Source organism: Heteronotia binoei, chromosome 15, assembly GCF_032191835.1.
Source record: "Heteronotia binoei isolate CCM8104 ecotype False Entrance Well chromosome 15, APGP_CSIRO_Hbin_v1, whole genome shotgun sequence".
Lineage (NCBI taxonomy): Eukaryota > Metazoa > Chordata > Lepidosauria > Squamata > Gekkonidae > Heteronotia > Heteronotia binoei.
This window is the reverse complement of record NC_083237.1, coordinates 13,757,850-13,782,589: the sequence shown is the minus strand read 5'-3', so window position 1 is coordinate 13,782,589 and position 24,740 is coordinate 13,757,850. Positions and strand designations below refer to the sequence as shown.

The following is a 24,740-nucleotide window of genomic DNA, read 5'->3' as shown; positions in this document are numbered from 1 at the left end:
TTCCACTTCAAAGGTATTTTTCTCTTACATTCCAGTTTGACTCAATTCTGTCTCAATAAGTCCTCAAATGCACGTCTCCCTTTTAACATCAGTCAGCCTGTGTTCAAGTTGTAATGTGTGTAGTTTAGTTTTAAACCAAGTCAGCCCAAATCTGTTTGTTCTTTTCTCTTGGAAGCCTCTGTTATGGGGGAGGGGTTCTCCTCCTCCCCCTCTTTCAAAACAGTCCTAGTTGGTTTTGAAATAAAGATTTCAGTAGTCGGTAAAGTTGTAGATCAGACTTACTTGCAAGGTACCATTTTGATAGTTGTAGTAGAAAAAAAGATGCTCTGAAAGATTGTTAGCATGAAAAAGAGAAGAAGCTGGCGATCATCACTGTTACCATTCAGAAACGGTAATCAAAGCAGCAGGACATCACAGCGACAGCTGCTCAGAGAGTCGGTCGCCACCAAACTCCAGAGCCTTGTCAATCTGCATGGCTTCCAAGACCCTCCATGGAGTCAAGTCTCCCTGCCAGAAGACCCCCCCAACTGCCAGATTTACGAGCAGCCGCAGAGGGCTGCTCCTAATGCTGAGATGCCAGAATTGGAAGCCAAAAGCAGGATTTTTAGCTTGGCACAGGAGTAATGGTCAGTGGAGAAAGAGATGGTGGACAGATCCATGCCCATGAACACATTGTGCACTCTCACATTTAGAAAAAAATCATAAAGGCACCCTCCTTCAATTAGAGTGGAAGAGAAGACAAAGGGGACTGGTGGGAAACTCAAAAAGTTTATAACCAAATTACATATATTGAGGATGGTTCATGGACAAGAGCTAATAGAACCTGGGAGGAAGTCTAGGCTAAAGCACCCTGAGAGACCCAGGGCATGGGCCAGAATTTACTGGTGTGAGCCTACACCAAGGGAACATTTTGAGTTTGATGCAGCTACTGCTCTGAATGGGACGCTAGTATGATCCAGAAGGGTTCTTCTTACGTTCTTATACTGTATTACCCATAACTAAATGATGCTGCGTTGTTTACAATCTCTGCTTTTGCAAATGCTGGAAAATGCACTTTCAATCCACTTCAGAAATTATTTGCAAGTGAATTCTGCCATTACACACAGGGCGTTTTCGCACTCACCTTCAGCCGGCGCGACTTCTCTCTTCACCGCGCAGGATCTGCGCAGATTTCGCACTAAAAGCTGCGGAGCAGCCGGAAGAGCCGGAAACTCCCAGCGCAAAAGCCGCTCAAACGGAAACCGCCAAAAAGCAGTTTCCGTTTGTGTGGCTTTTGCCATGGGAGTTTCCGGCTCTTCCGGCTGCTCCGCAGATCCACTGTTTCAAAGTGGATCAAAAGTGCATTATTTAGTGTGTGTAAAAGTGCCAATATAGTGTCTTAGCCAAAAATTGCTTTATCTAAATCAGGGCCACAGAGGTTTAGTGTTGTTCTTTTTTTCCTTTTCTCCTTAGTAACTGTTCCTTATTATTCAGCTCAGGCCTCAGCATCATGATGTATAATTTAGGGGAAAAGATGGAACCCAGTAATCCAGCACTGGAAGACAAGATACAGAAGACCTCCACAGCCACCATGTACTTTCCCTTGGTGCTTAGGTAGGTTGGAACAAAGCAGAGCCAAACACTACAAAAGACCAACATGCTGAAGGTGATGAACTTGGCTTCGTTAAAACTGTCTGGTAATTCCCTGGCTAGGAAAGCCACAATGAAGCTAGCAACAGCCAGGAAGCCCAGGAAGCCTAGGGCACAGTAAAACATAGTGACTGACCCTTCATTACATTGCAGTACAATTTCTCCAGGCACTGAGTGCATGTCCAAATCAGGGAATGGAGGAGAGGTTGCCAGCCACACCGTACAAATAGTGGCTTGAATAACAGAGCAGCAAAGAACAATGCATATAATCAGCTGTTTCCCCACCCAGTTTCTAATACTTGATCCTGGTTTGGTGGCCATGAATGCTAGAACCACAAGGGTGGTTTTGGCCAACACACAAGAAACTGCAAATGAGAATATGATGCTGAAAGCTGCTTGTTGAAGGAGGCAGGTGAAATTCTCAGGTTGACCAATGAATAGTAAAGCACAAAGGAAAGAGAGCATGAGGGAGATGAGAAGAGTGTAGGTGAGGTGCCGGTTGTTGGCTTTGACAATGGGGGTGTCATGGTGTTTAAGGAAGATCCCAAGGACTAAAGCAGTGATGAATGACAGAGAAAGGGCAGCAATGACTTGACTAGCTCCCAATATTTCTTCAAAAGATAAGAAGCTTATGATTTTGGGAATGCAGAAATCTTGGCTGTTGTTTGGATAATGATCATCTGGACACGGCAAACATTCATCCATATCTGAAAAAAGACAAAGTGGTGTACATAACTGGCAGCACAAAGAAGAACGGATTTCAATAAACTGCCTTCCACATTTAACCCTGATAGTTCCTAGCTTGCAGGCAGGAAAAAGTGCACTCTTCTGGGGCAAATAGACATGCAATGAGTCATACTAAGGGTTGTTTCAGGAACAATAATTATTGGGGTTTGTAGAATATTTCGGGATCAAGTGCTGTGTTCTACTGGAAAAAGTTTTCCTTCCAGACGTTTCGTTCTCAGCTGCGGAGAACATCCTCAGTGGCGTTGCAGACGGAGCAGGCGCTCAGACCTTCTTGGCTGCTGTGCATTAAGTGGGGCCAGGGCTGCTGGAGAGCTGCTATTTACCATACCAAACCTTTAATGGCATAATAGAATCAGATAAAAATACACATAATATAAAAATTTAAACATTGGAGATAAAATCAAAATAAAACCGAGCTTACAGATGCATTCAAACATGGTCAGAATTAAATTTAAGGATGTCAGCCAGAAATTTTGCCACAGCCTCACTAACCACCCCCTCAGTATCACTCAATAAATAATAACAGGGTGGCAGAATAGACAAATCTGGAGAAAAAGAAAGCTTGCCAAATAAATCTTTACGGAGGTTATAGTATAAAGAACAATCAAGCAATATATGCTGGATTGAGTCAGGGGTATTTGCTCCACAGGAGCAAAGTCTGTCGGCTAAAGGGACTCGCTGATATCTCCCTTGTAAAACTTTGGAGGGAAACGCGTTTAGTCTAGCCAACATAAATGCCCTGCGATGACTTGGAGAGGTTAGGTTTGATAGATAATTGGGCATTTTGCCACAAAAAGCATAAAGACCTAAGGAAGCTGGAGAGCAAATATAAGGGTCAGTTGGCCGTAATTTCGTTTCCTCCGATTCCCATAGTCTCAGTTTAATACATCTGAAGATATATGACTCATCAGCGGTAGAAAAATCATCTACCTCTAACCCCAATTGATTGAGTTTAGACAGAAACACTGCTGTCCAGGATGAAATATATGGGTCTCTTTTCATACAATCAAGAAGGCTGTTGGGATCTGTTCTAAAATGAATTTTGAGCCAGAATTTAAACACTGCAATCCAGGCTTTTGTCTCCACCAAAGACTGACCCACTTCAGAGCAGAGAGCAAAGTAGGACACACATTTTGGCAAACCAAGAATTTGTCTAAAGAATGAGGCTTGAATGCCCTCCACTTTCCTGGTAAAAGCTGAGATCCAAATAGGGATACCATAGAGGATTTGGGCAAGCGTTTTGGCTTTGAACACTTTAATAGCTGCTGGAACTAATTGGTTGCCCCTTGCAAAGAAAAACTGTTTAATTTGAGCAGCTGAACATTTAGCCAAGTTGACGGTGTTGTTTCGATGTGAAACCCAGCTTAACTTGTGGTTAAAAGTGATCCCCAAGTATTTAAAAAATTTTGTTTGCTCGATTGTTAAATTGCCAATAAACCATCTCTGTGGGCGCCAGCAGTTTGAAAAGACAACTACTTTAGATTTGGTGTAATTGATAGTAAGTGAATTACAATTACAGTAGTCATAAAAGGCATTCAAATACCTTTGCAGGCCCACTCTTGTACAAGAGAGGATGGTAGTGTCATCGGCATAAAGTAATAAGTAATAAGGGGACCGCTCGGCCTGCAAGTTTAGGCGGATGACCGTTGACAGGGTTCAAAAATTGTGCCAGGTCAGTTAAAAATAGATTAAAAAGATGCGGGGCCAGCACGCAACCTTGTTTAACCCCCTTTAACACTGGGATTTTACTAGTCAAGTCACCGCTAGAAGAAAATTTCACTTGGCAAAAGGTATTAGAATGAAGTTTCCTCAAGAGAAACAGCAGACGAGGGTCCATTCCCAGATGACCTAGCTTGATCCATAGTTGGGCTCTATCTATTGAATCGAAAGCACCCTTCAAATCGATGAAGGCAGCGTATAATTTTTTTGACCCGGTATGCATATATTTTTCAGCAAGGAAGGCCAGAGTGCAGCAGTGATCCATAGCAGATTTGCCTTTAGAGAAACCAATCTGTTCAGGACCTATGATGTTGCCTAGGCGCATCCAGTCAGTTAATCGGAGTTCTAAATGTTTTGCATACAGTTTGCCCACTATAGATAATAAACTAATGGGGCGGAAATTTTCTGGTAACTCCAACCCCCCCCTTTTGTATATTGGAATAATTATAGAGTCAAGCCAAGAGTCAGGGATGGAGCCATGCAGATCGATAAAAGAGAACAATTTTGCAAGGGGCAAAAGCCACCAATCGGCAAACTTTGTGAATACCTCAGCGGGAAGGCCATCAGGGCCAGGTGCTTTACCCGCTTTTAAATCCTTCAATAGCTCACTGATTTCCTCTAGAGTTACTGGAGGCCAGACAGGCATATCAGTAACTGAGAGGTTTGCTAAGATAGGAGGGGATACACATGGAGCAGCAAAAATGCTATTTGTAGGCTGGAGGGGGTGTGATGAAAGGGCAATTGGTTTGTGGATGTGCCCATTGTTTGGTGGGGCTTCCTGGAAGGGTAGTGATAAGGAAACTGGCTGTTGAATGTGACCATTGTTCTGTGTTAATTGCTGGGAAGGTTGGAAGGGGTTTGAAGATAAGGAAGATGGTTGTTGACTGTGCTGATTGTTCTGTGGAATTTGCTGGTTGTTCTGAGACTTTCTGCAATTTATAGTCTGTAGGGTGTTCTGCAGAGCTGTAGCTGAACATGCACTTCAAGAAGGAGACCACGTCATCCACTTTGAAAGAACTGAAGTCCTTTCTATGGTCTCAAATTATCATACCCGCCTGAACAGAGAAGCTATTGAGATTTACAAACACCAGCACTATTTTAACAGAAAGGAAGAAGGCATTTTCATCCCCCAATCTTGGTACCCATCTCTGCAGAGATTTTATCAGACTATGACATGGCTGATGGATTCTATAAACAAGTTCTGTGCGCACTAGACAGTCTCCGTCTGGAACTGTGCTTCCTCTGTCATTATCAATTCCATTTGCACAAGTGCAGATTGAAAACCATTGGTCTTCCACAACCATAACTTCTACAGAAGAAGGAGGATGCTGAGTGGCAGAAGCTATCTAGTGCACATTCAACTCATTCTATCCTGGTCTGGCTGGCCGCAGAGGCCCGCAGGGGTGCTGAATGAGCTCCTTTAGCAGTTTTAGCTCTGTCAGAGATACTGCTGAGATGCAGTTCTGCTTAGAAGGTTCCTTGTCAGTTGAATCCCTAAGATTGGGGACGGGGGCTGGTTTCTGGGAAAACCAGAGGGTCTGCTTGGGACGTGTTTGGAGAGGTTTGAACTATGGACATCTCAGGGCTTGAGAGGGAACTTCTTCATCTGCTTCAGTAAGTCTGGGGTGAGTTATAACACTTTCGCAGGATCCAAATAGAAGTAGCAACCTGTTTTTTTAAAACCCACCAACAACCCTATGTGAAATATTTTTGGAAACATCATGATAATCAGTATTGTGTGAATCCTCATGTGCCCATTTCATCATAGCCAATATAGCCAAGGAACTCTGCACAGGTCATCATGTACCTTCACGGTTAGAGATCTTCCCATCTGGACACTGAAAGCAATCATAGCAGCAAAATGGCTTCCCTTCCTTCTTCATCCTACGAGAACCTGGATAGCAAATACCGTTGCACAATGAAAGGGGCCGTGCCTGCTCATAATGGGGAAAAGGAGAATGATTGACTATTCAGATAGCAACTCCTGTGAATTACTATCTCAAAGATCAACGTACATGGGGGTTACTGCTACAATGACATACTGGCATGATCTCTAGAGGTTACTTGTGCCACCCTTCTTGGAGCCATTTGTTCGCAGTGTATCAAACTTAGTGTTTGGCTTCACTATCATGCTCTTTGCCATTTTTAAAATTGCCTTTTGAAACCATTTGTTGTTTTTCACCACTTTGTAGATTGTACATTTTATGTATTTATTAATTTTGCCTGTGGCCTTTGGATGGGATATTAGTTAAATATTTGTAACTGGTGCTCTGTCAGATGCCAAAACCCTATGTGGGATCATCCTCTCTCATAGGAACCTGCTGATGGTCAAAAATCTTCTTCAGAGGACAATATGTACATTTGTTGTCAGATGGAAAGCAAGTGACCACCAGAGACAGGGTCTGACTCCAGATCTTCAATCTCTTCTGGAACTTTATATAACCCAACTTTTAATTTTACTCAGAACTTTTTGCCTTGTTTGTCTGTTATCTGCTGGCTCACTGATGATTTTAAAGTGGGTTATTGGAATTTTTCTGGCTACCATTTTAACAGTCCTATTTTTTAGACAACTGCTTTGTACCACTTTTAACGGATGTGTCTGCTAGCTGTGGTCTCTTCTGCATGTCCTCACATGCCTTTTGAAATGAATTTTCTCATTTTTAAATGTATATTTCCATGCTGCCATTCCACCCAGACAGGATTCTCAAGACAAAGAACATGAAAACATTCAAGCATTTGAAGAATTAAAAAGATTTAAAATTATAAACTATTTCAATTAATAATGGAACAAAAAAGGTCTTCACCACCTGGTGGAAGACACTGATAGAAGGAGACAGACACATTTCCTTGGGGAAGGATCTCCAGTGTTTTGGTGCTACAGTCAAGAAAGCCATTGGGGGGCGGGGCACCACCTGTTCAGCTTCAGATGGCAGGAGCAACCAAAGCAGGCCCTCTGAAGGTGACCGGAGTGATGAGTTAGAATATGTGGTTGAGAGCAGTCCTTAAGTCATCTTGAATGTGTCCTTATGGAAGGAAAGGGCGTCAGTGTTTTAGTTAAATATATACCCAAATACAACTTCAAAGATTCAACCAGAGTTATAAATCATGTATCACTTGAGCGTCCTCTCAAAAGCCAGGGACAGAGCATTAAACAATCAACTGCTTTTTTCAGTTTTGAGGAAACCACTGGAGATGTCTTGAAATAAGTATGGTCCCCACCTGATTAAATCTGCTTGGCCACAGAATGGCATCCTCACAAATGGTGAATACTTTATCAGGAGGAGCCTTTGGGTCTATCCTTCCCACTTTGACTCTAAGAAAGGACCGGTTTGGGAATGTGACCCAATTGATAATATCAAATCCAGCTATCAAGTCCCCATTTGGGTTGAAGGAAATCTCTTCCCCAGCACTGTTGTTAAATGAGATGCTTCTCAGAAATTGGTGGAGCTAAAGGGAAAGAAGAAAATGAATGCATAAGAATCTATTACAATACAAATATTGACAATATTAAAAAGGCAAAACGTAGTCCCCTGTGCAAGCACCGAGTCATTACCAACCCATGGAGTGAAGTCAGATCACAATGTTTTCTTGTCTTCCCCAGTCAACTATATTTTACCCCCAGCAAGCTGGGTACTCATTTTACCAGCCTTGGAAGGATGGAAGGCTGAGTCAAGGTTGAGCCAGCTACCTGAGCCCAGCTTCTGCGGGGATTAGATAAAAATCACTAGACTAGATAAAAATCAGCATAAACCAAGTAAGTAGGATTGGCTATCCTTTGGTTTTAATGTTCTCCATTGGTTTTAATGTTCTATCTTCCCCCGTGGGCTTTATGTTGTTCCTTGACTCACTTTAAAGTTCTTCGCTATTCAGTTTATTGCAGGGGTTTCTCAAAGATAATGAATCTCTGATCTATAGCAATTGAGGTTTAATGGGGACTGGGTGATTGAAGAAGGCCTGTTTGCTTCACAGATATCTCTTGTGATCTCCAGACTTTCCTGTAAATACTTGTAACATACCGCAGGATTGCTTAAATTTTGATCGCAATGCAGTTGCCTCAGTGAGTAAGACGTCTTGACAATGGAGGGCACCAGTAGCACCCTTTCTAAACATGGGTCAATTCCACACTAGACCTTTAATCCTGCTTCATTTGAATCATGGAATCATAGAAACCAACTCTACAGGGGTGGAATTCTAGCAGGAGCGCCTTTGAATATTAGGCCACACACCCTTGATGTAGCCAATCTTCCAAGAGCTTACAAGGCTCTTTTTTGTAAGATATTGGAGGATTGGCTACATCAGGAGTAGGTGGTCCAAAATACAAAGGAGCTCCTGCTAGAATTCCACCCCTGCAGCTCTATGAGTTTATGATTCCATAATTCTAGTGTCGAAAATCAGTTTGGGGACAGGGTTGAACCTGGATTAAAGGTCTAGTGCAGAATTGGCCTAGTCGCAGCCATTTTCCAACCCCTTCTCAACCCCAAATTGTTGTTCTGTATATTCAGAAGGAAGGTTAAATACATAGAAGTGGAAGCAGCTGTAAAGGTGACCCTTCTTTGCTTCAGGATTCAGTTGGCTGCCCCTCCAAACAGCTTCTTTCTACATGGCCAATGCATAAGAGAAATCTTCTTTATCTGAGCTAGGAAATTCCCAAGCCAATGGATTTCTCAGGACTAGAGACAAATAATAATGCAGTAAAAAAGTTTCTGTGCAGAATGCGGAAGGTGATCCACCACCACCAACAATGGACAATCAGATATGAGTGCTTATTAATTTTACCACATAGATGTAAAAGGGCATATAAACTCATGATGCTCTTGATTTATATTCCAAGTAGAGAAAGAACATTAAGGTAATGAAGTTCTCTTCAGAATGCACTGTGTGGAGGGTTAAATCCATAGAACTATACTGCATTACCTGCCATGGTGGCTGATTCAACTTCCACATCCTCCCACCCATCAAGCTTCTTTGTCTGAATATGGATGAATGCATGGCATGCACAGCATGGGCCACAGCATAGACAGCATTGTAAACACAGTAGCTGTGACCAGTCATGCTTGTTTCAAAGACGAACCCAGGAAGAGTCTCCAGCTTTTCCTCTCCAGTACAGACCTTCATATCTTCCTCAGAATCATGGAACCAGCACTTAAATGTATCTTTCCAGAAGGCCTTGATAAAGCCATCTTCTTTTTCCACTCGAGGGTTTCTCCTCTGAAGAAATTCCTTGAACCCCAGCATCTCCTCTGAGTGGACAGTGAAGGATATAGAGCCATGGATGAAGTCTAAGTCCCAATCTCTTTGAAAGGCAACTGATGTGAATTCCATCTGAGCTGTCATAATCCAGATCTTCTCCTTCACGGATTTGTTCTCAAATTTTGAGAAATACTGCCATGTTCTCAACATCATCATGCTTTGAATTTCACCATGGACCAGCAGCACGTTGGCAGTGCTTTCCATGGCAATATTGTATAATTTCATCCCCTTCCTCATCACTTCAAAAACATTATTGGAAGAAGCTACTTTAGGGAATCTTTCTATGAAATCAAAGCAGATACCTTTAAGGGAAAAGGTGGGAAGCACATGATGTACAAACATCTCTGCACTGTGGACAGGCAAATAAATCACCCCAATCCATGTCCACCTGAAATGAAGAAGTAACTGGAGAATTCCTATGTAATGATGATTCCTATTTGGGAACATCCACTGGAAGAAAAAAGACTGGTTGGCGTCATTCATCACTGAAGGAGAACCATATGCAAGCTTGAAAGAAGGAAAGAAGAGAAAGAGCTTCCATTTCCAAAATAAAAATAGTATGAATGAATAGAAATCTTTAACTTGGCCTGGGAGAACATACTACTGATTTTTTTTAACTTCTGTAAGTTTGTGCAGGTTCTTAAACTGGCATCTTCCATTAAAGGATCTGAAGGATTTAGAAAAAAAGCCTTCGTTGCCTGAGATCCTAGAGATGTGCTGTTAGTTATAGTAGATAGTCTTAAACTTAATAAAACAGTGGTATAACATAGGATATGGTAGTCACATACAATCTTGGAATTCAGAGTAACATATCTAAAGGGATAATCAGGTGTTTTGTGGACTTGAAGTAGCAAATCTTTCTTCATATCAGCAGCATGACCCTCTAGGTCTATCCCACCAAACATCTGCGAAGCAAGTGCTTCCTTTCCTCTTCTTAAACTCAGTGTTCTATGCACAAACTTTACCTGTGGGATTTTGTAGTTGCTTAGGATGGGAGCCATATGAAGGTCAATGTCAGAGGCTGGTCCTCCAATGACTGCAATTGTTGTGTTCTTGATGCCACACTTGTAGTTAGGGATTCATTTGCTCCAGGTAGAAAAGAGGTCTATAGCAGCAAGATGAGTAAATCTTGCACTGAAGTAATTATTGTAGATGTGGAAGCCCAGGGTGATGTTGGATAAGATGTCTGGATTTTCATTGATCTCTTTGGCAGCATATGCCAAGGCTAGAATATGCTGGTAGATTTGAGTTACTATCCTGCAACAGAATTGCACACTACATCAGCCACAGACTACAAAATTTAGGTTGTATCCGCCACAATATATAACTTTCACTATCTTCTGGTTTGGAAGTCTGATCTAATCAGATCTCAGAAGCTAAGCAGGGTAAAAAGATAAAGGTAGCCCCTGTGCAAGCAGAAGTCATTTCCGACTCTGGGGTGACGTTGCTTTCACAACATTTTCATGGCAGACTTTCTACGGGGTGGTTTGCCATTGCTTTCCCCAGTCATCTACACTATTCCCCCAGCAAGCTGGGAACTCATTTTACCGACCTCGGAAGGATGGAAGGCTGAGTCAACCTGGAGCTGGCGACCAAAACCCTGGTTAATACAAGGATGGAAGATCACCAACCAAGTCCAGGGTTGCTGCACAGAGACAGGCAATTGCAAACCGTCTTGGGGTGTCTCTTCCCTTGGAAACCATACAGGATTATTATAAAACAGCTGTAACTGGACAAGACTTTCCACCACCACCCTATGTCCTGTGGGAGCTCTGTTGGGCCTTTACTCTTGTGAATCGGCTAAAGGAGTAAGGAATATCCAGTAGGACTATGGATGAGTAGTTTCAGAAAGCAAGATAAATTTACTACTATGACTTTTAGCAATCAACAGCCCCTTTCTACACTGCTGGTGTGGACATATCAGCTGATTTTCCCTTCTCGCTGCAGTCCCTTTCCTTACATCTTAAGACATTGCTGAAGATTCTTTTCAGAGAATCCGAAACAAGAAAGGAGAAGGCAAAATATCTGTTGTCTGAGCAGACTTCGCCTTGCATCTAAAATAATAGACTGCCTCCTCCACGGTGGGGGGTGGGGTCGAATAGAAAGCTGCAATGACAGTTGTTCATCATCCAGTCAAATCCAAAACCAATCCATAACACCAGCCTGATGGAGTGTGTCATGCCTACTTACACAACTTCCTCAACTTCTTCGAGATGTGGATATCTTGTAAATGTTATCAGCTCAGAAGAGAAGTAGATCTGAGAGATGATGCCACCAATGATGAGGTCTCCTAACTGACAGTACTTGTGCAGAATAGAAAAGGAGTCACTGAACATGCAGTTCAAATTGTTACATGCAGTCTGAGGCATCAACATCAATGACAATCCCACCAATGCCAGGATGGAAGCCTTCCCTCTGGGTGCCAGTTCATTTGTTCTGAATTGGCCTTTTGAAGGTTTTAAGTAGCACATCCTCACTCACACTCTAGGCTGAGTCGTAGAATGGGCATTAAAGTATCAGCAAGAAGACTGGCAGAGCGCTTTCTGCCTTTAGACACATCCCTGAATGCTAAATTTAATAGTATTTTCAGCCTTGGTTTGTAAATTTGCCATTTGAAACTCCTCAGCGATTTGGAGGACTTAAAAAAAAATAATGATCAGTTGGAAAACTACAGGGTCCATAATTAACAACATGGACTTAACCATCGTTTGTGACATTGCAGAGGAAAATATGTTTATCCCATTTCTATGGAAGCTTGTCAAATCCTCTCCAGCAGAAAAATAGGAGACAAGTGGTCTGAACACAGGCTTGTCAACTCTTAGTTGGGAAATTCCTGGAGACTTAGGGGGTAGAAACTGGGGAGGGTTGGGTTTGGGAAGGGGAGAGACTTCAGTGGGGCATATCATTCCTCATGTTCATCCTTGGAACCAGCCATTTTCTCCAGGGAAACTAACGTATGTAATCTAGAGATCCGTTGTAATTCTGGAAGACTTCCAGGCCCCATCTGGTGGATGGCAACCCTGTCTGACCTTGACCGCACCAAGAGACAGCTGATAAATATTAAGCCTTAGGGCTGTTATTCATTCATTTAGATCATGTTTATGCCCTCCCTTTTCTTGTGGCTGAAGAAACTTAACAGAATAATCCATGAGACACAGCCTCCCCCCTCCCCCCAAAAAAGATGTCTGGAATAAGAAATTCTAACAGAGAAAAGAATGGACTTGAGAGATGTCAGACACATTTGGACACATTTCCAAAAGGGTTCATCTTCCTGCTTCCAAAGGGGTGGTCAGTGTTAGCTATCCGAAAGGATATTTCAGTTTTCACCAAATAATCTGACAGCGCTCATCTGTGAATCCAAGTTCATAATGCTGCTGCTTGAAGTGGCTGCCTGGTAGACTTCTAAAAGGCCTGGAAAGGGTGAAGGAGGACACTAGGGTACACAGACCACTGACTAGATAGAGGCAGAATTTTACTGCTGCCATTAAAAACCCTTAAGGATTTAGGGGTTTTGTTCAGGAATTTTCCCGATAGCTGCTAGTAAATTCTGCTCTGGAGAGTGATTATGGTACAAAAACTAGGAAGTCTCTTTTGTGCTGGTGCTGTCACCATAGAGATGCCTGGCTCATTCTGAAAACCAGCAAGAAACTGGGTGATGGGGGAGCAACATAAGAGGATGGCTGTTATCCAAAAGTTTTACCATGTAATTTCAGCCCATTCCTAGAGAGGCTAGATGTCACTTCCAGATTTTCCAGAAGAAGACTGCAGATTTATGCCGCGCCCTTCTCTCTGAATCAGAGACTCAGAGTGGCTTACAATCTCCTATACCTTCTCCCCTCATAACAGACACCCTGTGAGGTGAGTGGGGCTGAGACGGCTCTCACAGCAGCTACCCTTTCAAGGACAACTCCTGCGATAGCTGTGGCTAACCCAAAGCCATTCCAGCAGCTTCAAGCGGAGGAGTGGGGAATCAAAACCAGATCTCCTAGTTAAGAGTCCGCACACTTAACCACACCACCAAACTGGCTCTCTGAAAGTGATGTTATGTACCATTTTCGCACACAGCTTACCTCACAGTCACAATCCTGTTCCCTCCACAGCGTCTGTCAGATTTCCCACCATCTGCGCCAGAGTTACAGGAAGTTCCATGGCTTTTGCGTAGCAAACGTAAACTGGGTATTAGCGGTTTACGTTTGCTATGCAAAAGCTGCAGCACTTCCTGTAACTTCGGAGCAGATGGGGGAAATCCAACCAGACGCTGCGGAGGGAACACGATTGTGACTGCGAGGTCAGCTGTGTGCAAAAACAGTCATGCTGTCAGCTATTGGGTTCATTGCTTTATAATAGAGAAAATTCAATACCGTTATATGCAAGGGTGGTGGGAATTAGGGGGAAAGGTTCTTAAATGAACAACCTTTTCTCCCACACAACTGGTTTGGTTCTTGCACCCATCCTGCCCATGTTTTCAGTGCTGCCCTAACATCCTTGCTGCATGAGGTTTGCTGCTACCACACAAGATTTTTATACACATCCCTAGTCTATGCAATCTGGCACACCAAGCTCCCCACAGGCCTCAAATCTCTGTTCCAGAGACAAGACCACTGACTAAGTTCCAATCGTGGACACTAATAAAACAAGGGTTTTTAGCTCAGCACAGGAGTAATGGTCAGTGGAGAGAGAGATGGTAGGCACATCCATGTCCACGCACACTTTGTGCACTCTCACATATAGAAAAGAATCACAAAGTCACCCTCCTTCAATGAGAGTGGAAGAGAAGATGATGATGATGATGATGAAGAAGAAGACATTGGATTTATATTCCGCCCTCCACTCAGAGTCTCAGAGCGGCTCACGATCTCCTTTATCTTCCTTCCCCACAACAAACACCAGTGAGGTGGGTGGGGCTCAGAGGACTCTCACAGCAGCTGCCCTTTCAAGGACAACCTTTGCCAGAGCTATGGCTGACCCAAGACCATTCCAGCAGGTGCAAGTGGAGGAGTGGGGAATCAAACCTGGTTCTCCCAGATAAGAGTCCACGCACTTAACCACTACACCAAACTAGCTCTCAGTCTGAAGGGGACTGGTGGGAAACTGCCAGACAAACTGACTTAAATAACTCACAAAAATGGTGCACCTTTATAGAGCCGTTTTATAGGTTATCTCCATGCCATTTTTGTTTCACCTAGAAAACCATGAATACAAAAGAATATGCTCCCTTATGAGGTGGGACGCCCTCCCTTCTGCAGTGACAGAGGGTAGATACAGGAAAATCCCCTATAAAGCTCATATATGCCCTTGCTGTAATGATGGCATAGAGTCATTAGTTCATGTCTTTTATGATTGCAAGGTATACAGTACGCATAGGGAATCCCTCCTGCCTTCCATGATTACTCCCCCTACTAGCAGTCAAAAGATATGCCAACTTAATGAACTCCTGGAGGGCAAATATCCTGCAGTTACTCTTAAAATAGCTAAATTTGGTTGGTTCGCCTTTAGGATGAGAAAATTACTAGTAGCCTAAAATGCCGGAGTACATTTGTTTTAATGGCCATTGCTGTATATTTTTCAATATTAATAACATTATAATACTTTTGTCATGTTTTACAGATATCTTACGGATATGTATAGTTATCCCTTTTGTTTATGGGTATAGTTTTCGGCTTTTACTGTAATAGTTTATGTATAGTTTACGGCTTTTGCCATAAAAAAAATCTATCTATCTACTACTCAGCTTTATTACCAAGTTACATATATTAAGGATGGCTCATGGACAAGAGCTAATGGAACTTGGGAGGAAGCCTGGACTAAAGCACCTTTAGAGACCCAGGTCATAGGCCAGAATTTACTGATGTGAGCCTACACCAAGGGAACATTTTGAGTTTGATGAAGCTACCCCTCTGAATGGGACACTGGTATGATCCAGAAGGGTTCTTCTTAAGTTCTTATACTTTATTACCCGTAACTAAATGATGCTGTGTTGTTTACAATCTCTGCTTTCACAAATGCTAAATAACGCAGTTTCAATCCACTTCAGGGATTATTTGCAAGTGAATTTTGCCATTTCACACAATAAAATCCTGTTTCAAAGTGGATCCAAAGTGCATCATTTAGTGTGTGTGTGAAAGTGCCAATATAGTGTCTTAGCCAAAGATTACCGTACTTTACCTAGATCAGGGCCACAGAGGTTTAGTGTTGTTCTTTTTTTCCTTTTCTCCTTAGTAACTGTTCCTTATTATTCAGCTCAGGCCTCAGCATCATGATGTATAATTTAGGGGAAAAGATGGAACCCAGTAATCCAGCACTGGAAGACAAGATACAGAAGACCTCCACAGCCACCATGTACTTTCCCTTGGTGCTTAGGTAGGTTGGAACAAAGCAGAGCCAAACACTACAAAAGACCAACATGCTGAAGGTGATGAACTTGGCTTCGTTAAAACTGTCTGGTAATTCCCTGGCTAGGAAAGCCACAATGAAGCTAGCAACAGCCAGGAAGCCCAGAAAGCCTAGGGCACAGTAAAACATAGTGACTGACCCTTCATTACATTGCAGTACAATTTCTCCAGGCACTGAGTGCATGTCCAAATCAGGGAATGGAGGAGAGGTTGCCAGCCACACCGTACAAACAGTGGCTTGAATAACAGAGCAGCAAAGAACAATACATATAATCAGCTGTTTCCCCACCCAGTTCCTAATACTTGATCCTGGTTTGGTGGCCATGAATGCTAGAACCACAAGGGTGGTTTTGGCCAACACACAAGAAACTGCAAATGAGAATATGATGCTGAAAGCTGCTTGTTGAAGGAGGCAGGTGAAATTCTCAGGTCGACCAATGAATAGTAAAGCACAAAGGAAAGAGAGCATGAGGGAGATGAGAAGAGTGTAGGTGAGGTGCCGGTTGTTGGCTTTGACAATGGGGGTGTCATGGTGTTTAAGGAAGATCCCAAGGACTAAAACAGTGATGAATGACAGAGAAAGGGCAGCAATAACTAGACCAGCTCCCAATATTTCTTCAAAAGATAAGAAGCTTATGATTTTAGGAATGCATAAGTCTTGGCCGTGGTTTGGATAATGATCATCTGGACACGGCAAACATTCGTCCATATCTGAAAAAAAGACAAAGTGATTTATATACATGGCAGCACAAAGCAGAAAGGATTTCAGTAAATGAACCTTAACAATTAACCCTGAAAGATAGTTCCTAGCTTACACGAAGGAAAAACTGTACTCCTCTGGGGCAAAAACAATACCAAGGGTTGTTTTAGAAACAATAATAATTGGGTTGCTGTTGTGTTGCAGCTGACTCATAGAAAACTCCAGGAGGACCATGGGATTTTTGAGGGAAAAGATGCATAGAGATGGTTTGCCTTTGCCTTTCTTTACATAGCAACCCCTGGCTTGCTTGGAGATCTCCCATCCAAGTACTAAACCATGTCCAACCCTGCTTAGCTTCCAATTGTGATGAGTAGGCTAATCTGAGCTATGAAGTTGAAAACCACTGGTCAATTTTTGTGTTATAAACCAAGCTGCAATCCCATCAGAGATTTTGACATGGTTCATGGATCCTACAAACAAGTTCTCGGTGCACTAGACAGTCTCCACCTTGAACTGTGCTTCCTCTGTCATTATCTATTCCATTTGCACAAGTGCAGATTGAAAACCATTGGTCTTCCACAACCATAACTTCTACAGAAGAAGGAGGATGCTGAGTGGCAGAAGCTATCTAGTGCACATGCAATTTACTCTATCCTGATCTGGCTGGCCGCAGAGGCCCACAGGGGGTGCTGAATGAGCTCCTTTAGCAGTTTTAGACTTGTCAGAGCTACCACTGAGGTGCAGTTCTGCTTAGGAGGTTCCTTGTCAGTTGAATTCCTAGAAATGGGGACTGGGGCTGGTTTCTGGGGAAGGATGTTCGGAGGGTTTTGCATCTCAGGGCTTGAGAAGAAATTTCATCAGTAGAGCTGCGTTTAGTCATAACGCATGACACTTTCACAAGATCCAAATAGAAGTATTGATGTGTTTTTAAAAAACCCACCAACAACCCTATGTGAAATATTTTTGGAAACATCATGTTCATTAGTATCGTGTGAATCCTCATGTGCACATTTCATCACAGTCAATATAGCCAAGAAACTCTGCACAGGTCATTAAGTACCTTCACGGTTAGAAATCTTCCCTTCTGGACACTGAAAGCAATCATAGCAGCAAAATGGCTTCCCTTCCTTCTTCATCCTACAAGAACCTGGATGGCAAATACCATTGCACGTAGAAAGGGGCTGTGCCTGCCCATAAAGGGGAAAAGGAGAATGTTTGACTATTCAGATAGTAACTCCTGTGAGTTACTATCTCAGAGATCAACCTACATGGGGGTTACTGCTACAATGGCATACTGGCATGATCTCTAGAGGTTACTTGTGCCACCCTTCTTGGAGCCATTTGCGCACACTGCTTTGGCTTCACTATCATGCTGTTTGCCATTTTAAAAATTGCCTTTTGAGACCATCTGTTGTTTTTCACCACTTTGTATATTGTACATTTTATGTTTTTTATTATTTTTCCTGTGGCCTTTGGATTGGGTAGTATTTAAATGTTTGTAACTGGTGCTCTGTCAGGGGCCAAAACCCTATGTGGGATCATTCTCTTTTATAGGAACCTGCTGATGGTTAAAATCTTCTTCAGAGGACAACGTGTCCCTCCAGTGTCTGATGCAAAGCAAGTGACCACTAGAGACAGGACCAGACTCGAGATCTGCAATCTTTTTCTGGACCTTTCTATAACCCAACTTGTAATTTTTACTCAGAATGTCTGCCTTGTTTGTCTGTTATCTGCTGGTTCACTGATGATTTTAAAGTGGGTTATTGGTATTCTTCCGACTGCCATTTTTACAGTCCTATTTTTTAGACCACTGCTTTGTACCATTTTCAACTGACATGTCTGCTAACTGCAGTCTCTTCTGTATGTTCTTATGTGCCTTTTAAAGTGAGTTCTCTCATTTGAAAAATTATATATTTCTGTGCTGCCATTCCACCCAAAGAGGATTCCCAAGGTAAAGAACATGAAAACATTCAAACATTTGAACAATTAAAAACATTTAAAATTATAAAAATAGTTCAATTAAAAATAGAAAAGGTCTTCACCAGCTGTTGGAAGACACCGATAGAAGGAGATAGACAAATTTCCAAGGCTTTCAGTTTTGGTCATGGAGGGTTGAGCTGCTCTTCAGCAGACGGGCAGATCAGAACCTCTGTTCTGGGCAGAGAAGGTGATTTCAACACCTGCTGCCTACCCCTTCCAGGCAGGGAGGGGGCTAAGAAATGCATGTGAATTTCTGAGGGGATTTACTTTGGCTGACAAGGAACTCCAGTGGGGTTTCTATTTGGCTTTGAAGAGTCCCCCGAGAAGGACTGCATTCCATCGTCTACAAAGGATCTCTGAGGCCATTAAATTGGCTTAAATCCACCAAGATACAAAGCTTCTTTGAGACTGATCAACATTTGATAACTAAGAGAGAAGTGTGAAGAAGGAAATCGGAACAGAAAGTAAAAGATTTATATCTATTACTCTGGGACAAATAAAATACTAAATAAAAATAAAAACAAGGGTCTGGATCAAGAAACACAATAATATATCTCGGAGGATAAAGGAGGGTTTAAAATTGGGACTTAAAAATTTGGAGAATCAAGATTAAAAGAGGAAAAATAGATATTGTTTGGAATACCTGTGGTTTGAATAGACAACCCCTCCGAGAAGATTTGCTGAGCTGGTGACTATACTACAGGAAAGTTCATTGAAATAACGTGAGACTTCATAACCATAGAAAATGAGACTTCGTGTCAAGAAAGGAAGGAAGGTAAAGGAAGGCACCATTACGAGAAGGGAAAAATAACAAGTCCTCCAGCCCTCTCTAGGACTTAAATCATAGAGATGTATCAGCTGCCATTACAAGAAGGTCAAAACTTTAAAAGTTAATAAAAAGAATTCTGGACATTGGAAAATAGTAGAGCCAGCAGATTTCATCATTAGAAGGTAAAATCTATTGGACTGTATACTTAGAATCAACTCTGGTGTTGTTTTGGAGAAAAAAGGGGAAAAAATTTAAACGGACAAAAAAACCGCAGTGGCCATTTTATGGAAAAAAAATTAATCAATATCTCGACTTAGCAACATCAGAGAACGGCGATTTTGGGCTCATTCAACAAGGCATGATTTAATCTATAAGACTGTGTAGTTAACATTTGAATCTGAGAGGTGAACTTTTGAAGCTATTTAAAGCAACAGACAAGCAAAAATATCAGAGCAGAGACAAGCAGCAAAGCAGATGTGAATGAGGGCTGGATCACTTGAAGAAAAGAAAATGGCTAAATTAAAACCTGCTAGGACTGATAAAGCAGGATGGCAAGAAGCAATGGATGTCTACTACTACTGATCTAAGGCCATACATAATTGAAATTATTGCTGAATTTTTAGGAGAAAACCCAGAAGAAACTGATTATTATTATGGAAGCAAGATTGGCAAAGATAATTAGAGAAACAAAAACAGAATTAAAAAGAGACATTGAGAAAAGGGCAGAGGATGTAAAAAAGGATATTGAAGATCTCAGAAAAGATTCACAAGCAGCTCTGCAGAAAGTACAAAAGGTTGAAGAAAAGGTGAAAGACCTGGACACGAGAATGGATCATGCGGATTCCACTATGCAAAAATTGCAGGAGAAAGCATTACTAGCTGATTGTAAATTAATGGAAAACCAAATATGGTTAAGAGGGGTGCCTGAGTCTACTACTACTGATCTAAGGCCATACATAATTGAAATTATTGCTGAATTTTTAGGAAAAAAACCAGAAGAAACTGATTATTATTATGATTATATCTATAGAGAAAATTTGGAATATGCCAAAAAAAATAAGCTACCAAGAGATGTGGTGGTAAGATTCATGACAAGAGACATGGTGGGAAGGATTCTTAGTAAACAATTCAAGAGCCCACTGGAGGTGGATGGCAGTAAAGTAAGAACTGTGAAAGAACTGCCAAGGAAAGTCATCAGTGACAGGAGACTGCAGAGAATTGACAGAAAAGCTAAGAGAAAAAGAAATAAGATACAGATGGGAACTTCCAGAGGGTTTGAGTTTTGAATTTAAAGGACAGAGATTTACCATCACAACCACTCAGCAAATGACAATTTTTTGAGGGAATACAAAGACTTCGGAGGACAGTTGGCGATCTTTGACAATGGTTAAATAATTTGGTATATGCTTTCAGCTGCATGGACATTGTATGTGCAAATGTAGAAACAAGACAAAATATTAGAAATATGGGAATGGACTTTGAAACTTATGCAGTGGAGTGAAATGGACAAATTTATGAGAATCTTAAAAGAATAAGATTTAGCGACATTTAAAAACGATTGGGGATAGCTTCAAAAATTTACTGAAAAACAATGGAACGTTAAAGGACATTTGGTGATCTATGACAGTGATTAATCTCTAAGGAAACGATGTATGGACTATAGTTTAAAAGACAATGATTAAGAAGAAATACCATGAAGATGGATTATAACTTTTGAGTTTTTTGAAGAAAGATTTCTAATAGATAAAGCTTTTTACCTTATAACAAATTAGATTAAATAATAATATGGGGATGTTTGATAAGTGAGAACATGGACTGTTGGTGGTCACAAAAGTGTGGGGGTGGGGTGGAGAAAATGTGATATATGTGTATTAACATTTAATGACAAATGAAAATATGCTATCACAATATATTACAATTTTTTTGTAAAAAAAAAAAAGCAGGGCCTCTGATTGAAGTCATTGAAGAAATGAATCAGTACATGTGGTTATGGGGGGGGGGGGGGGGGGTTGCAGCAAGATCTCCTCTGCATATTAGGCCACACATCCCTGATGTAGCCAGTCTTCCTGGCTTGCATAAAGTAGAACCTGGACTAAGAGCCCTGTAAGCTCCAGGAGGACTGGCTACATCAGAGGTGTGTGGCCTAATATAAAAAGGAGTTCCTACTACAAAAAAAAAGCCCTGCATATCATTGAGGATGGTCCTTAAATCATCTCGAATATGTCATCTTGAATGTGAAGTCATCTTGAATATAGAAAGAAAGGGCATCAGTGTTTTAGTTAAATATGTATCCAAATACAACTTCAAAAATTCACACAGGGTTATAAATCATGTTTCATTTGAGCATCATCTCAAAAACTACGGACATAGCACTAAACAAAGAACTGCTTTTTTCAGTTTTGGCGGAACCACTAGAGTTGTCTTGAAATAAGTATAGCCCCCACCTGATTAAATCTGCTTGGCCACAGAATAGCATCCTCACAAATGGTGAATACTTTATCAGGAGGAACCTTTGGGTCTATCCTTCCCACTTTGACTCTAAGAAAGGACCGGTTTGGGAATGTGACCCAATTGACAATATCAAATCCAGCTACCAAGTCCCCATTTGGGTTGAAGGAAATCTCTTCCCCAGCACTGTTATTAAATGAGATGCTTCTCAGAAATTGGTGGAGCTAAAGGGAAAGAAGAAAATGAATGCATAAGAATCTATTACAATACAAATATTGACAATGTTAAAAAGGCAAAACGTAGTCCCCTGTGCAAGCACCATTACGAACCCATGAAGTGAAGTCAGATCACAATGTTTTCTTGTCTTCCCCAGCCAACTTCACTTTACCCCCAGCAAGCTAGGTACTCATTTTACCAACCTTGGAAGGACAGAAGGCTGAGTCAACCTTGAGCCAGCTACCTGAGCCCAGCTTCTGCGGGGACTAGATAAAAATCACTAGACTAGATAAAAATCACCATAAACCAAGTAAGTAGGATTGGCTATCCATTGGTTTTAATGTCATCCATTGGTTTTAATGTTCTATCTTCCCCCCTAGGGTTTTATGTTGTTCCTTGACTCACTTTAAAGTTCTTCGCTATTCAGTTTATTGCAGGGGTTTCTCAAAGATAATGAATCTCTGATCTATAGCATTTGAGGTTTAATGGGGACTGGGCGATTGAAGAAGGCCTGTTTGCTTCACAGATATCTCTTGTGATCTCCAGACTTTCCTGTAAATACTTGTAACATACCACAGGATTGCTTAAATTTTGATCCCAATGCAGTTGCCTCAGTGAGTAAGTCTTCATGACAATGGAGGGCACCAGTAGCTCCCTTTCTAAACATGGGTCAATTCCACACTAGACCTTTAATCCTGCTTCATTTGAATCATGGAATCATAGAAACCAATTCTACAGGGGTGGAATTCTAGCAGGAGCTCCTTTGAATATTAGGCCACACACCCTTGATGTAGCCAATCTTCCAAGAGCTTACAAGGCTCTTTTTTGTAAGATATTGGAGAACTGGCTACATCAGGGGTGTGTGGTCCAAAATACAAAGGAGCTCCTGCTAGAATTCCACCCCTGCAGCTCTATGAGTTTATGATTCCATAATTCTAGTGTAGAAAATCAGTTTGGGGACAGGGTTGAACCAGGATTAAAGGTCTAGTGCAGAATTGGCCTAGTCGTAGCCATCTTCCAACCTCTTCTCAACCCTTAATTGTTGTTCTGTATATTCAGGAGGAAGGTTAAATACATAGCAGTGGAAGCAGCTGTAAAGATGTCCCTTCTGTGCTTCAGGATTCAAATGGCTGCCCCTCCAAACAGCTTCTTTCTACATGGCCAATGCATAAGAGAAATCTTCTTTATCTGAGCTAGGAAATTCCCAAACCAATGGATTTCTTAGGACTAGAGACAAAGAATTATGCAGTAAAGGTGTCTCTGTGCTGAATGCGGGAGGTGATCCACCAACAACAACAATGGACAATCAGATATGAGTGCTTATTAATTTCACCACATAGATGCAAAAAAGCGTATAAACTCATGATGCTCTTGATTTATATTCCAAGCGGAGAAAGAACATTAAGGTAATGAAGTTCTCTTCAGAATGCACTACCTAGGACACTGTGTGGAGGGTTAAACCCACAGAACTATACTGCATTACCTGCCATGGTGGTTGATTCAACTTCCACATCCTCCTATCCATCAAGCTTCTTTGTCTGAATATGGATGAATGCATGGCATGCACAGCATGGGCCACAGCATAGACAGCATTGTAAACACAGTAGCTGTGACCAGTCATGCTTGTTTCAAAGACGGACCCAGGAAGAGTCTCCAGCTTTTCCTCTCCAGTACAGACCTTCATATCTTCCTCAGAATCATGGAACCAACACTTAAATGTATCTTTCCAGAAGTCCTTGATAAAGCCATCTTCTTTTTCCACTCGAGGGTTTCTCCTCTGAAGAAATTCCTTGAACCCCAGCATCTCCTCTGAGTGGACAGCGAAGGATATAGAGCCATGGATGAAGTCTAAGTCCCAATCTCTTTGAAAGGCAACTGATGTGAATTCCATCTGAGCTGTCATAATCCAGATCTTCTCCTTCACGGATTTGTTCTCAAATTTTGAGAAATACTGCCATGTTCTCAACATCATCATGCTTTGAATTTCACCATGGACCAGCAGCACGTTGGCAGTGCTTTCCATGGCAATATTGTATAATTTCATCCCCTTCCTCATCACTTCAAAAACATTATTGGAAGAAGCTGTTTTAGGGAATATTTCTATGAAATCAAAGCAGATACCTTTCTGGAAAAAGATGGGAAGCATGTAATGTACAAACATCTCTGCACTGTGGACATGCATATAAATCACCCCAATCCATGTCCACCTGAAATGAAGCAATAACTGGAGAATCCCCATGTAATGATGATTCCTATTTGGGAACATCCAGTGGAAGAAAAAAGACCAGCTTGTGTCATTCATCACTGAAGGAGAACCGTATGCAAGCTTGAAGGAAGGAAAGAAGGGAAAGAAGTTCCATTTCCAAAGTAAAAATCATGTGAATGAATAGAAATCTTGGCCAAAGAGAACGCAGAGATTGTCTATATTTTCATAGTGGTGATTGCACACATCAATAACATACTACTGATTTATTTTTAACTTTTGTAAGTGAGTGCAGGTTCTTTACCTGACATCTCCAATTAAAGGATCTGAGAAGTTTAGAAAAACCCTTCTTTATCTGAGATCCTAGAGATGTTCTGTTAGTTATAGTTAATAAAACAGTGGTATAACATAGGATATGATAGTTACATAAAACTCACAGGAACGCAATTCCGGCTGGCTTGGTGTGAGAGGGTGTGGCCTAATATGCAAATAAGTCCCTGCTGGGCTTTTTCCACAAAAAGCCCTTGTGAAACAATGGTGATGTCAGGGGGTGTGGCCCAATATGCAAATGAGTTCCTGCTGGGCTTTTTCTACCAAAAAAGCCCTGCATACAATCTTGGAATTCTGAGTAACAAATCTAAAGGGATCATCAGATGTTCTCTTCTTTGGTCAAGATATGGCCTTGAA

General features: G+C 41.6%; 1 protein-coding gene and 1 pseudogene across 1 annotated transcript; both read right to left on the bottom strand.

Moving 5' to 3' along the window:
* Positions 1 to 1,419: 1,419 nt before the first annotated feature.
* Positions 1,420 to 11,681, bottom strand: LOC132583082 (vomeronasal type-2 receptor 26-like; annotated as a pseudogene).
* Positions 11,682 to 15,531: 3,850 nt separating this feature from the next.
* On the bottom strand, positions 15,532 to 24,116 carry LOC132583081 (vomeronasal type-2 receptor 26-like). Its single transcript, XM_060254746.1, has 4 exons — positions 23,334 to 24,116; positions 21,631 to 21,858; positions 17,498 to 17,624; positions 15,532 to 16,448 (listed from the first exon to the last, which is right to left on the bottom strand). Exons 1-4 carry the CDS (start codon positions 24,114 to 24,116, stop codon positions 15,532 to 15,534), a joined length of 2,055 nt encoding a protein of 684 aa, XP_060110729.1.
* Positions 24,117 to 24,740: the final 624 nt, after the last annotated feature.